General features: G+C 41.3%; 1 protein-coding gene across 1 annotated transcript in view; it reads left to right on the forward strand.

The window, feature by feature from the left end:
- Positions 1 to 14596, forward strand: part of MEGF10 (multiple EGF like domains 10) — a 185077-nt gene that overhangs the window by 128199 nt on the left and 42282 nt on the right. The window contains 3 exon segments of the mRNA XM_047778535.1: positions 4669 to 4881; positions 12907 to 13081; positions 14377 to 14497. Coding sequence (XP_047634491.1) covers positions 4669 to 4881; positions 12907 to 13081; positions 14377 to 14497 — 509 coding nt within the window.

Consider the following 14596-nt stretch of genomic DNA (forward strand, 5'->3'; position numbering starts at 1 on the left):
AGTAGTATCTATTTAATTCCATGAAAGTTTATTTCATCCTTTCTTAATAGTTACGTATTTTTCTTAATTTTTGATATAATGAACTCGTGACACCTTTAGACTATGGTTTTTATAACATGTAATGGGCTGCTCAGTTTTTGTGACCTACATCCTGGCTTATGGTTGTATTTTGGATAGATAAGTTTGTGAGATGACTCCTGGATCTGTGTGGCATTAATGTCTGAATGTAGAAGGATGAGCCAGGATAGGAGAGGCACAGGACCAAGCAAAATCCTAAAGAATAGCTTTGTGTAGTATTTTTGCACACTGAAAATTTTAATGTAAGGTTTTCTTTCCCTGTAGGGACTTAGTGTCAAATTTGAGGCAACACGAAATCAACAAACATATAAGGCAAGCTTATGCTCCTCTTATTTAGGATACAGGGAAAGGGAATAACAAAAATTTTGCAGTGAATTTTAGGTTTGAAACAAGGCAGGCAGAGAGCCAGAGAAAGAGTAGTGAAGAGGGAACTTGCTTCTTGAGTTGTTCTTATAATTGTTATTTTTCTGATGAACTGATGACTCCTGTTTTCAGTTATACTCTCATCATCTGGGTTCTAGGGTTAACAGGCAAACACACACACACACACACACACACACTGATAAGAAGCACATTTGTCGTTGTGAAAGAGAAACAGTGAGTGGCCATGGGACAGTTTGTGGCCAGAGGTATAGGAAAAGCAGCTGAGGGGCCCATGTCTTGCCAGTTTCTTTTTGAAGAGTCAGCGTAACTTGATCACTGAGGTCGGGCCTGAGACAACCAGGTACTACCAGGGCAGCTGCCCCAGAGCTCTCACAGGATGTGGGGACAGCCCTCCCAGCCAGAGAGGGAACAGAACAAGCATCTCGTAGGCAGGCAGGCAGCTCATGGGATACCCACATAATAGGCTGTAGGGTTTGTGGGAAGTGTGGTGAGGAAATGTAATATGGCACAGCCAAGGAAGAGGGAAGAGAAGATGCTTTCCAGATCCTCATAAAAATTCTTCTGAAGGGGTTAAAAAAGTGTTCTTAATGCTGACAGGTTGTCATGGCATCATCAAGCAGGGACCCTGGACAGCCCAGCATGTGTCTGTGTACGTGGTTGGGGCTCCTTGCTTGTTAGCTGGGTGGAAGGATCATGGATCAATTATGGGCTCTGTTAACATGAAGCCCAGGACTGGCCTGCTGTGCTGGATTCTTTCCTAACCAACACTCAAGAGGGATGTGGGCGAGGAAGGTAAAGTCTGAAATTCTAGCTGAGAACTGGGGGACACAGAATTAGTCTTGCATGGACTTTCCTATATCCAGGACCGTGGAAAAGTTGGCTGTTTCCCAGTGCTCTTTATATTTCCCCCAGAGCAGCAGTTTCAGGTATTTGAAAGGCAGGAAGCCGATCTGTCGATCCAGGTTTAATAAGGAATGCCATCCTTTCACACTAAATCATGGTTTAGTCCAGTTATTCCTGTCACTCGGGAGGGCCAGGCTCAAAAGGACAGTCGAGAAAGAGGGTGCTGGCATCCCTGCTCTGCTCACTTGCTTCTCCCAAAGTTCACAGCAAGATGCAGTATAATAACCAAAATACTATTCAAACAAGCCTGTGACCCTCATTGGTTTGGATATTGATGTCATGTTTTATCAGTGTATCTCTACTTAATGCTTGTCCATTTTTCTCAATTCCAGGATATTATTCACAATCTAGAAAAAATAAAAGAGAAAATTTGCATTTTCATATTCCTACCATGACCAGTATTTATTGCTGTATTTTTATCTGCCTCCCTGCCGTCACTTCTAAGAAAATAGTTCCTCTCTTAAAGACTTCTAAGGTAGCTTTATTTATGCCACATGGAACCACAAAAACAACTGTAAGGGCATAAATTTTGTTGGAAAATGATACTTGTTTTAAAAAAACAAGCCAAAAAGGGAGATAAGACTTCTTGACAAAGCCTTTTCTTTTGCTGTTTAGGGCTGCACCCACGGCAAATGGAGGGTCCGAGGCTAGGGGTCGAATCGGAGCTACAGCTGCTGGCCTATGCCACAGCCACAGCGATACAGGATCCAGGCCACGTCTGCGACCTACACCACAGGTCACAGCAATGCTGGATTTTTAACCCACTGAGTGAGGCCAGGAATCGAACACACAACCTCATGATTACTAGTCAGATTCATTTCCACCTAGCCACAATGGGAACTCCACCAAAGACTTTTAAGTCAGCAAATCAGAAGGGTGTGTGTAAACTACCTCACGATTGCATTTATTTTCAAGATGGAAAATGCCTACTTCTAGAAAGATATCCTACCATTCTGGAGGTGCTAGGTAGCAACAGACTTAACCTACAGTAACAAGATTCTCTTACGGGTGCAGCATTGATTTAAAAGAAAGCAGGGGATTAGCAATGAGATCCTGCTGTGTAGCCCTGGGAGCTATGTCTAGTCACTTATGATGGAGCATGGTAATGTGCGAAAATAGAACATATACATGTGTGTGTAACTTGGTCATCATTCGGTACAGTAGGAAAAAAATTATACTGGGGAAATAACAATTTAAAAAAAAAGGTCCCTACAAAAAAAATGAATAAAAATAAAAGAAAGCAGAAATATGAACCCACCTTTACAAGCCACTTTACTAAGTAAAGTTCAAATGGCTTTGACCATTCAAAATACAAACTTAGTAGTATGTTTAATTTTAGGTTGGAAAGGTAAACATGGGTCAGGACCAGCTATTTTGGATTTTCTTTTCTCAGAGAGAAGGAAGTCTCTGCCAAATAGGCTCGAATACACACCCTGCTTCACTGTCCTTTGGTGGCAGACACTTCCACACTTCCCATTTCTACCTTTGAGAGCTGTGCTTTTTCCTGAGGTAAAATTCTGGAGTCCAAAGCATAACTATTGGGTTTGTTTTAGTGACATTATTTACTTGGAATGTATCTTTTTCTTTTTTTTCTGGTACTGACTTGCTAGAATGTCTGGATAGACAGGTTGCAAAGTTGTCTGCCAGCCTTGAGCAGAGCCACAAGGAGGCCCATGATTGTCCTACAGCATCTCTTTCTCTAACGTTGACATCTTTAAGGAGTAAACTAAGTGACTTGGCTTATTAAAGCTTCTTGCCAGTTTTTTTTTTAAAAAAAGAGTACCTTTAAAAAATTTGCTGGTCTAAAAATAGATATACTCATGTAACTTTACAGCATATATATGATTTTATGCTAAATCAACTCCATTCAGTTACTCCAGAACTTTCCTAATGCTTTGTGGAGCAGTTGAAGCCTTTGCTTATTGACAAACCTAAAGATGTCTAGCGTTCTGTGAAACCAAATTTGCAAGAGGCCCTTTTCCTTCCATCTGTACCAGAGCCAGAGTTAACCAGAAAAATAGCAAAGGGTTCTCAAGATTTCTCCTCTGCACTTAAATAGAATCCCATGCAGCCCTGGTATTGTTAGTTCTCACAGCCTATCATTAAAAATATTGCAGAGTCTTGTGGAAAATGTTTGCTTTTCAGCCCCTTTGCAGTAGCTTTGAAATCCTCTTGGATTCATTATCATGCACTTGCCACTTGCCTGTAGCCATCTGAAAAAATGCAGTGCTGGCCTACATCTTGGACTCTGGGTCTGGCGTGACTTGAGAGCCACATGGAAAGTGGCCACCGAGACTCACAGAGGGTACCCTGCTGGTGGCAGTGCTCTGGCTAGTCAAGACCCCAGCTCCCTCTCCCTTGGCAGAGAGTGCTCCGTCTGCTACAGAAAGTCCCATCAAGTCACCTTGCCTGCTCAGAGAGAAACCTGGGTGGCCCTCTAGCTAGTCATGCATTCTTGAGCCATGATGACTTTCCCCTTTGGATTCCCTCCAGCAACTCAGCTCCCCACCAGATCCAACTTACCCAGAACATATCCTCACACCGGGGCCATACTCTAAGGCCACTGGTTGAAAGGCAGTTAAGTGAATTTTTGAGATCTGATCTTTTTTCCTTGCCATTTGGTAGTCCTTTGTCCCAGTGGAGGACAAAACCTCTCTTAACAACAATTTTGTGAGAACTCCCAGCCTCCTGACCACCTCCTGGCAGGAGCACCCCAGGTTGAAACTGAGGACACCTGATTTCGGGAGCTCAGACTTTCCCCAATCTAAGAAGGACTTTGTTTATTAGTTACATTACTTTGTGAATGAGAAGCAATGGTTGCCATTCAGTTTTGAAAAGAGCAGACACACGGCTGAAATTAAAAATTAATGCCAAAGGGAAAGCCAAGAGAATTAACATTTTGTTTCAAATTTGCTACGGAGGTTTCCTTTGAAAGGGGGAAAGCATGTATTGTAATGATGAGCTGGGGCTGACACTGGGGCAACTTATTTTCTCTTTCCTGGCACCTGCTCAAGCACTGTGTATACCTTGAGCAGGGACTAGGTGGTGTAAAACATGCTTCCTGTCCTAAGCTCATAATTTTATTTCAGCTTTGCTTTTGCTATTTCTTGAAACAGGTCATACTGCTATTTACTACCCTAATTTATCTTTAAGTTTTTCATGTCTGTAATGGGACAATCGCTAAAGACGTAGCAGATCCAAAAGGATGTCAGCGTATACATAACAGAGCCTATCTGAATCAGCTGTTTATTTTCACATGGCATCGGCTAATCGACCTTAACGCTCCTGCCTCCTGCGTGACAGGTGCCAGGATGAGTGTCCCGTCGGCACCTACGGAGTTGGCTGTGCTGAGACCTGCCAGTGTGTCAATGGCGGGAAGTGTTACCATGTGAGCGGGTCGTGTCTCTGCGAAGCAGGCTTCGCTGGTGACCGCTGTGAGGCGCGCCTGTGTCCAGAAGGGCTCTACGGCATCAAATGTGACAAGCATTGTCCTTGCCATCCAGACAACACTCACAGGTGAGGATAGACTGCCCCTGAAACCAGGTGTCCTGTTACACGATGTGTTTCCTGTGTCCTGTTCAAGTTTTCATCGCAGTGTCCACGTTTGGAAGGTGGAATCAGCAGAGAGAGTTCCACCCTCTGGCTCATCCTGGGCAGAAACCACTAAGTAAACAGAAGCCTTTTCTGCTTAATGGTCCAAGTCAGAAGTGCTAAAATTGTTAGATGGTTGTGGATGGGTATTAAATCTTATTCTCCATTAATGGCCACTGAAAAAAATTTCACTTGCTGAGGTTAGTAGAATGTTTTCCTAAGAGAGGGATTCTGTGACATTCCCTTAGAAGCAAAGATGCAATGAGAGGCAGGTTCAGTTCAGTTTAGTATGTAAAAACAACACAAAAGGACTCTCACCACAGCCTCTTTCACTCGACATCTGTATAGTCAGGAAGTGTCCGGGGGAAGTTGTGTGAAAGTGTTTCACATGTGGCTGTCACATGTGAGCTGTGTGTTCAGAGCTGGCTACTCTGACATAGATCTCACAGGCGTCTTTTGGCTCAAAAATCACTTGAAAAATTTAAGAACAGGAAACCAAGGTCTCACCCACTTTACTGTACCTTGTTTGCCCCTGAAAATATCTTTCCAACTGTTTCTTCCTCTCCCTCCCCCGAGGACCAGTTACAGATCACTTAGAAATCTGGGCCTTGTTTGCATACTGCTGGAAAAGCTGAGTTTGACAAAAATGTGGTGCATGATATATAAGTTCAGATGATACCAGAATTACCTCTATTTGCATTTAGCACAGCTGTTACTTCATTTATGCTGCTGAATGATAACTTGTGGCCACATCAAATCTCAAATGCACAAAATAGAAGCCTGTGGTTGGTCCCTTCTTTAAACCATTGGTGGGAGAGAAAAAAATGGACTTTGCACGGTATGTGTGTGGGGGGGGGGGGCGTGCATGCACTTGTGGTTGTGTGTGCTGGAATACATTTTAGTGGGACATGTCAAAGAAGTGCATTCTTTTTTTTAAAGTTTTTATTGAAGTATAGTTAATTTACAAGGCCATGATAATTTCTGCTGCCCAGCAAAGTGACCCAGTCATATATATACATATCCAGTCTTAATATGTCTTATGCAACTTAGTAAGCTACTTTAGTCACCTTCTGGTTTGCTTTGTTGTAATGTATCGCTACTCTTTATAAGACAAATTAAACATTTGGGGAGTAAAAATGAATAACCGTAGAATTTTGTTTGATTTTCAACTCTCCAATGTTGAAGGAACTGGCAGAGTTAGGGACAAGTCCTAAGTTTGTCTACCTTTCTTGCAGTATAAGTCTTGTCCCAGCAAAAGCAAAGCCTTATTAGTAAAAGCTAAGGACATTTTAATGCCAGTGTGCTGTTTCATTATATGTAGACACAGCCTGAAATCAAATAGTTTAATAAAGCTATACAAAAAAATCTATTATGAGAAGAATTGGAGAAACAGAGAAAATGTTGGTTTTGTTGGAATTAGTCACCATATGAGTAGTTGCAAGGTACAGGTGACAGTTATTTGATGTCAGTACCATGATAATTTTGACATAGGTCACATGTAAGTATGCCTGTGTGCTTTAACAAAGAATTACATGAACTTATTTGATAGTCACACAGACCAAAAGAACACTGAATCTTCTAATAATTTATAAGAAATAATCAGAAAATTAAAAAACAATGAACCTATGAAGTGCTTCCCTAAATAATGAAAGCTGTTTTTTTTTTAAATTAGCTTGTATAAATTTCTGTTAAAACCAATTGATTGCTGATGATATGACTCTTTTTTGAACTCACAGTTGGAGCCATCCATTTATTCTTTAAAAAAATTTTTTTAATTATAATTGATTCACAATGTTCTGTCAATTTCTGATGTACAGCAGAGTAACCCAGTAATATGTATATTTACATTCTTTTTTTCACGTTGTCCTCCATCATGTTCCATCCCAAGTGATCAGATATAGTTCCTTGGGCTATATGGCAGAATCTCATTGCTTATTCATTCCGAATGCAATAGTTTGCATCTACTAATATCTTGAACCTCTGCGTAAAATTCCTAGAAACACCAAGTTCCTTTTGAACCAAAAGGCATAGAATCCTCATATTAATTGAAAGTCTAGCTTACCATTTAATCAAGCAAAAGTGTAGCTTGCTATTACATAATTCATTATGTATATTTATCCCAAAACCCTTTGTTATAATTAATAACTCATGCAATACAAACTATTAGTTGCTAGTGTCTCTAGGTAAATTCTGAGTTCTGTGGATATGCACATATTGACATATATTAAGCCATATATTTGGGTAGGGCTTTGTGTCAGTTTTGTGGCATTAAACACAACAACAAAAAAGTGCTTCAAACCGTGGTTTCAAACAACAGCTATTTATTAGCTGAGGATTTTGTTGGGCTGGGCTCAGCTTGGTGGTTTTGCTGGTCTGCCTATGTTCAGCTGACAGATCAACTAGAGGCTGGTCCTGGAATTCGTTACTCACATGTCTAGTATTTGGCTGGGTGATGGGAGTGACCAAGCCATATGTGTCTAGCATGTCACAGGTTAGCCTAGGTTTCGCTACATGTTGACTGGCTCCAAAAGCAGCAAGAGACAGGGCAAGCCCCAATATGCAAATGCTTTTCAAAGCTTTGATGATGTCATGTTTCCTAATGTCCCTCTAGACAAAGCAGGTAACACAACCAAGTCCAGATTCCTTATATTCCACATCTTAGTGGGAGGAGTTACAAAGCATTTCTAGCCATTTTTATTTTGCCAAGTCATCATAAGGTTGAAATGAATATAGATACATTTACTTATTTGTTTGTTTCTTTTTTTGTTTGTTTTTGCCTGCACCTGCAACATCTGGAAGTTCTGGGCCAGGGATCGAACCAGTGCTGCAGTTGCAACCTGTGCCACAGCTGCACCAATGCCTGCTCTTTAATCTGCTGCACCACAGGGGAACTTACTAGATATATTTATAAGTGATATTAGTATTTTAAATTACAGCACAATTACAGAGCCTAAGGTCATTCTCTGTGACCTAGACTTCGTGACCAAAAACTAACTTTTTTTAAGGGCCACACCTGCAATATATGGGAGTTCCCAGGCTAGGTGTTGAATCAGAGCTGCTGCTGCCAGTCTGCAACATGGGATCCAAGCCACATCTACGATCTACACCACAGCTCATGGTAACGCCAGATCCTTAACCCACTGAGAGAGACTGGGGATTGAACTCGCATCCTCATGGATGTTAGTTGGTTTGTTACTGCTGCACCATGATAGGAACTCCCCACAACTAACTTTTATAGTGAAATAATTTTGAACAGGAAAACAAGGTTCAAGATTCCGTAAGATTCCTCATGGGATATGTATATTAGCTCTTGTTAATAAGGACATTTAATAGCTGTGGGCAATCAGGATGTGCCTATTTGCAAATGCCACCTAATTGTCACTACATCTGAGAATTAATAATATCTAAGGAAACAAATAAAAGGAAGTTCAGTGATTCACTCCATTTCAGCCGGTGTTATATTGAATTCCTGTAACAATATAGCTCAAATTGAAAAATTTACTAGCATATTTTTATCTAGTTATAGATGTGCATAAAATGGTGGGTATCCCTATCTTTGTATCATCCTATTTTCATATTACTCAGAACAGCCTGTTCTTTAGAAAGAAATCAGGTAGGAGGATATTACCCTTCAACCTCCACTCTGTTGCTCTCACAACAACACGTAAATCTCATTACCAATTAAGCTGCCTGCATGAGAACCCATCAAATGCCTCCAAAGTGCTCTGGCTTCCTACATCTAATTACAAATTGCAGCCTACTAATTTTGGTGTCAATCAATCTGAGAACCAGTGTGCTGCACTAATACTCCCTGGGGGGCATTGAATATCAATCTCTCTGCCTCTAGCGTCGTTCAATTCCCTGTCCCCCGAATTGTCTGTTTTGTTTAACACTTACGTCTATACCATGAGTGGGATTTCTGCTTTTTAATGTAAAGTAATACTTCCTACCAAAAGATGTCTTTTTCAAAAATAATATGTTCAGATAAACTACTTTAACCAATCTACCGCTTGAGCTCTTTCTTTTTCTTTTGTCCTAGTAGGGCCTTACTAAAGTAAATTTGAATGTGCCCCTGCTTTATGCACAATTCAGGCTTTTATTGGTCCTGCTTACCCTATTATCTAAAATTTAGCAGTTCTTTTTCATATCTAGCCCTCCTGGCAGGCTGCTATCAATTTCCTTTTCCTTGGGTGTGAAAAACGAAGAAATAAATCTGGGTTCAATTAGATTCTGCCACTACCTGGGGGAGACTGAAAAAAGTTACTTCCTCTTTCGAGTTCCCTGTTCCCTCATGTATGAAATGGAATCATACCTAACACTTGTGAGCAGTAAGTGCAGCCATGCCCATGGATGGCTCTGCGTGGAGTCCATGCACATTCAGTGCTCCGAGAGTGCCAGCTGCTGGTCTGTGCATCCACTTACAGTATCATCATAAAAGTCACTCATGTGAACATTCCCTGCCATTCATGGTGATTCCTTTTAAGTCATAAATTTGACATTTTAAAAACTAGCTGTAGGGGATATCTGGCCTTTGTATGCATATATACACATTATAATTGAACATTGCCGGATGACTCGGAGAGATCTGGGAAAGAAGGTGTGTGTGGAAAAGCTTAGTCCCTGGAATCAGAGCCCGCCACACATCCACTGTGATGTTTTCACTTGGTCACTCAGTTGGTGTTTACCGTGAGCCAGGACCGGGTGACAAAACACCCTTAACTCTTGCCTTCATGGAGCTTGAAGTCCACAGGGAAAGGAAGGCAGGGAAAATTTGTTTTTTTTTTAAAAAAAAAAAAAAAAAACCCTAAGATTACAGATCATGTTAAGTGAGATGAGCAGGGTGCTATGGAAGAGAGTAGCAGGAGAAACCCAACTGAAATGTGAGTGGTCAGGGAAGGATTTTCTAAGGAATGGATACCCGAGCTGAGCCCAGAGGGATAAGGCGGAAAGAGCTAGGCCAGGAGTGGGGAAAAGCCCTTCCTGGCATATGGGACTGCCCATGAAAGGCCCTGAAGTTGAAAAAGCTCAATGTTCTTACAAACTAAAGGAAACCTATTGCAGTTGAGTGTGGTAATAAAGAGAGAATAATGATGATGGAGTTCCTGTCGTGATGCAGTGGAAACGAATCCAACTAGTATCCATGAGGTTGTGGGTTCAATCCCTGGCCTCGCTCAGTGGGTGAAGGATCTAGTGTTGCCGTGAGATGCAGCTCGGATCCTGTGTTGCTCTGTCTGTGGCATAGGCCTGCAGCTATAGCTCCGATTTGACCCCTAGCATGGGAACCTCCATGTGCCACGGGTGTGGCCCTAAAAAGAAAGAAAGAGAAAAAAAAAAAAAGACGACACTGTTCCAATCCAGTCTCCCCTTCTAGACATGAATGAAGCCCTAAAAAGTGGGGAGGGGGTAATAAAGGAGAAAGAATAACTATGAAAGAAGAGGTTTTAAATGATGCAGGCCTGTAGGCTGTACTTAGGGACATCACAGTCACAGGAACTGTTTGGTTTAGGCCATTTTCCTCATGTAATTATTAGTAATTCCCTCTTCACTCTTAAAAACGTCCTGGCTTAGGCAATGAATTGTATTCATTTAAGCTGTATTAAGCAATATAGATTTTGTTCCGAATGTAGGCTTCAAAGAGAGCTTTTGAAGAGTATTAAGGAAACGGATCTAGCTTTTAGGTGACAAGGCCTGAGTGGAAGGAAAGTTGGAAGTTGGAACTCTTTTCGGGAGTTTCGGAGACAGATGATCTTGCCTTGGCATGGAATGGTGACACTGAAGATGAAGAGATGTGGATAGACTCGAGGTTAGGTCCTAGTGATAAAGTCACTCTGGGAGATGAGAGAGAAGGAGTTATCATGAACAACTAACCGTGAGGTTTTAGCTGAGTGGCTGGTGGTGCTGTTGCTTCCATGGGAAGTAACTGAGAGGAAACACTGAGTGGGGAATGAAGTGGGGAAGAACAGGGGCTCTGGTTTTCTGAAGGATTTTTGGTGGTGGTTCATTTACAATGTTGTATTAGTTTCAGGTGTACAGCAAAGTGACTCAGTATATATGCATATATATCTATTTTTTTTCAGATTCTTTTCCTATAAAGTTTATTACAAAATATTGAGTATAGTTCCCTGTGCTATACAGTAGGTCCTTGTTGGTTATTTATTTTATATATAGTTGTGTGTATATCTTAATCCCAGCCTTCTAATTTGTCCCTCCTCTCCTCCTTTCTCCTTTGGTAACTTAAGTTTGTTTTCTGTGTCTGTGGGTCTATTTCTGTTTTGTGTATAAGCTCATTTGTATCATTTTTGTTGGTTTTTTTATATTCCCCATATAAACACTATCATATGATATTTGTCTTTCTCTGACTTACTTCACTTAGTATGATAATCTCTAGGTCCATCCATGTTGCTGCAAGTGACATTATTTCATTCCATTTTATGGCTGAGTAATATTCTATTGTGCATATGTACCACATCTTCTTTATCCATTCTTCTGTCATTGGATATTTAGGTGGCTTCTATGTCTTGGCTATTGTAAATAATGCCTCATTGGACATTGGGGTGCATGTATCTTTTCAAATTGTGGTTTTCTTTGGATACATGCCCAGGAATGGGCTTATTGGATGATTTGGTTATTCTGTTTTTAGTTCGTTCAGGAACCCCATACTCTTCTCCACAGTGGTTATACCAAGGCTCCATTTTTGATGTGTTAAGTTTGAGGTGCCATGGAGATGCCAGGTATTTTGCCCAAGGATAAAGAGCAAATAAGTAGATCCAAGTAGATAGAAGAAGATCTGAGAATTCAAACCTTTGTCTTAGGAATCCAAACCTTCTATACGCAAGAAACCATCCTAAATATGTTGGTCTTAGGTATTTCTTCATGCCGTATTTCCTGAGTAATGCTTGTAACAGATGCCCAGGGCTTTGCTTCTGGGCTCTTAGTTACAGCACAGGCCCAAAAGTATATTTAAATAATTTTCTAAAAATGAGTAACGAATGATCCAACCCACAAATGTTTTAAGAAAAGATAGGTAGGACATGAGATTATGGGGTGTGGCTGTTGTCACTTGATGGATTAGGACGTTAAGCACAGGGAGGTTATGTGCTTTCACTAATGTTAATCAAGTATTGAGAGAACTGGGATTTACGGCCCCAGGCCCCATCCCTTCCACATCACGGTTCTCTGCAGACAATCTACAGATAGTCCTGGTGCGAGGTCACTTAGCAAATGTCTAGATGAGACAGTGGGTTTTGTTGTTGGCCCGAGTTGGGGAGGGTTTTATCTCCATCAGGGGAGGAAGATCATCTTCAACAGTCTTGCAGTTGTGAGCAGAGCGAGTTTGATTGTTCAGATTTTCCTTTGGCAAGAAGCGCATGTGTTTTGAGTGATACAGAGCACTCTGTTGTGTGAGCCACGCAAACACGTGCCTCTTAGCGCAGCTGATGTGTCCATTTGCTATGGAGCGACAGCTGGCTGCCTAGCCCATCAATGTGGCTGCTGTTTCAGGTAGAGACAGCTGTTCCACCACCAGGTATGGGGCGCTGAGAGAAGAAACAGGCTGAAAAGGACGCTGCTTCTAGAGCCCCTTGGGCGTCATCCTGGTTAAGTGACTCGCTGTTGTTGACTGGATGGCGTTCTTTAGATATTCTCATCGAATTGATCTCTTACCAAATGAATGCTTTTGCTTTACAAAAATTAAAATGAGTCTTGGCCAAAAGGACACAGTTGTGAGAGTCATCCTGCTAGAGCATGATGCTGATTTCATACAACGTATCTATGGTGCCAATCCAGTTTCAGCCAATTAAGTCAATCATACCAAGTCTGGGAATGAAGTTTAAATGATTGTGTATGGAATTACCCACACATTTAGTGATCATGGCTAAAGCACCATTTGCACAGGCCTTGGGTGTCATGTTTACCCGAGAGTGACTTGCGTCTTTCATCCATGTCTCTCAGCTGTCACCCCATGTCTGGAGAGTGTGCCTGCAAGCCAGGCTGGTCGGGCCTCTACTGTAATGAGACATGTTCTCCTGGATTCTACGGGGAAGCCTGCCAACAGATCTGCAGCTGCCAAAATGGGGCTGACTGTGACAGTGTGACAGGAAAGTGCACCTGTGCCCCAGGATTCAAAGTGAGTGACTTGGGCTCTGGAAGGAGGAGATAGGGGTATAACTTGGAGCACATCGATGCCATGGTTTATGTGACCTTTTCTGAAGTACAATGACCGTGCTAAACGTCAATCACATCACTAAGAGGAAAGAAAATAAAGAGAAAAGTGATGATAAGCGATACAAGTAATTACCTTAGCATGGTGACCAGGCAAGCTGCTGAAACTATAAAGTGGTGTTAATATTTAAAAATTTAATTAATGTAGGTCATGAAGTAGGATGTGTTTTAATTATTCCTGATACAATTATCTTATCCTGTTTTATAGGCAACAAAAAATTACTCTTCCAAGTAGGTTATGGATTATTGTCAACAGTTTCTGTTTTAATTCCATGCAATTTGAAGGCACATGCTATATAAAGTTATCATTTATTATGTATTTACATCCAGTGATTAGTAGCATGTAAATTTTTCAGTCCCTTTGAGAATCTCTACCTTACAAATATGTCTGTAAGCTGGGAGAGCAGAATTTTTGCCTAGCTCCCCCAATTTTTTAGGTGCAGATTAGGAATTTTTGTTTTAAGGGAAAATGTGTTGTTGTTGATTTATTTTCTCCCATTTTAAAGAGAACATTAAACTGTCAGGAACGTTGATGGTTCTTCCAGAGCACATACTATAGAACAAGTGGGCCATAAAGTCTCAGAGCTGAGATCTTTACAGGGTTTTCTAACCCGTATCACAGGTCTTCAGCTGAGCCCTTGAATTCGCCTTGTCTTAAGAGTCCCTGCTGTTTTTAAAGGCGGTAACCTCCAGTCACCTTTGGTAACTAACCAACTTCTAGGTTTAACGCTCCCTGTCAGATAATAAATCGAATCATGCTGCTGGCTGAGTGTGTTCTGTTCCTTTGCCTCACCCACTAATCATACTGCATATTATACAAAGAAGGCTAGGGTTTAAAGTATAGTTCACATTTATGTTTATTTATTTATCGACAGTAATTTTACAGCTATGGTTTATTGTTCAATATCTAGTGGTCTGAGTAAGGACAGAAGGTTTTATGGTTGCCTTGCAGGAAAACTAATGAAGGCAGGCTCTTCGGGATCTCATTCAATACTCTCTCCTAAATATAGGCCAGCTAGACTTGCCCTTGAATCTGTAAAATTAGTATAGTGTTGACATTATAACAGCTCTTGAAAATACAATGTGTTAAAATTAGAGAGGGAGTGTAATTAGCATGGCCAAGATATATTTTTGTTTATTTGTGTTGGCCTGATTTCAAGTGGTAAGCGCGCATGCATTTTCCCATTTGTGCCTGTCTAGGGAATCGACTGCTCTACTCCATGCTCTCTGGGAACCTATGGGGTAAACTGTTCTTCTCTCTGCGGCTGTAAAAATGATGCCGTGTGCTCTCCTGTGGATGGGTCTTGTACTTGCAAGGCAGGTGAGTAGGGGAATGAGTCTTTATCTGATTCTGGTCCTGTTCGCTCCCAAAGGCACAGGAGAGAAACCTTGCCTAGGATTCTAGCTCCAGCTGTGCTCA

The sequence above is a fragment of the Phacochoerus africanus genome, chromosome 4 (genome assembly GCF_016906955.1).
Source record: "Phacochoerus africanus isolate WHEZ1 chromosome 4, ROS_Pafr_v1, whole genome shotgun sequence".
NCBI lineage: Eukaryota > Metazoa > Chordata > Mammalia > Artiodactyla > Suidae > Phacochoerus > Phacochoerus africanus.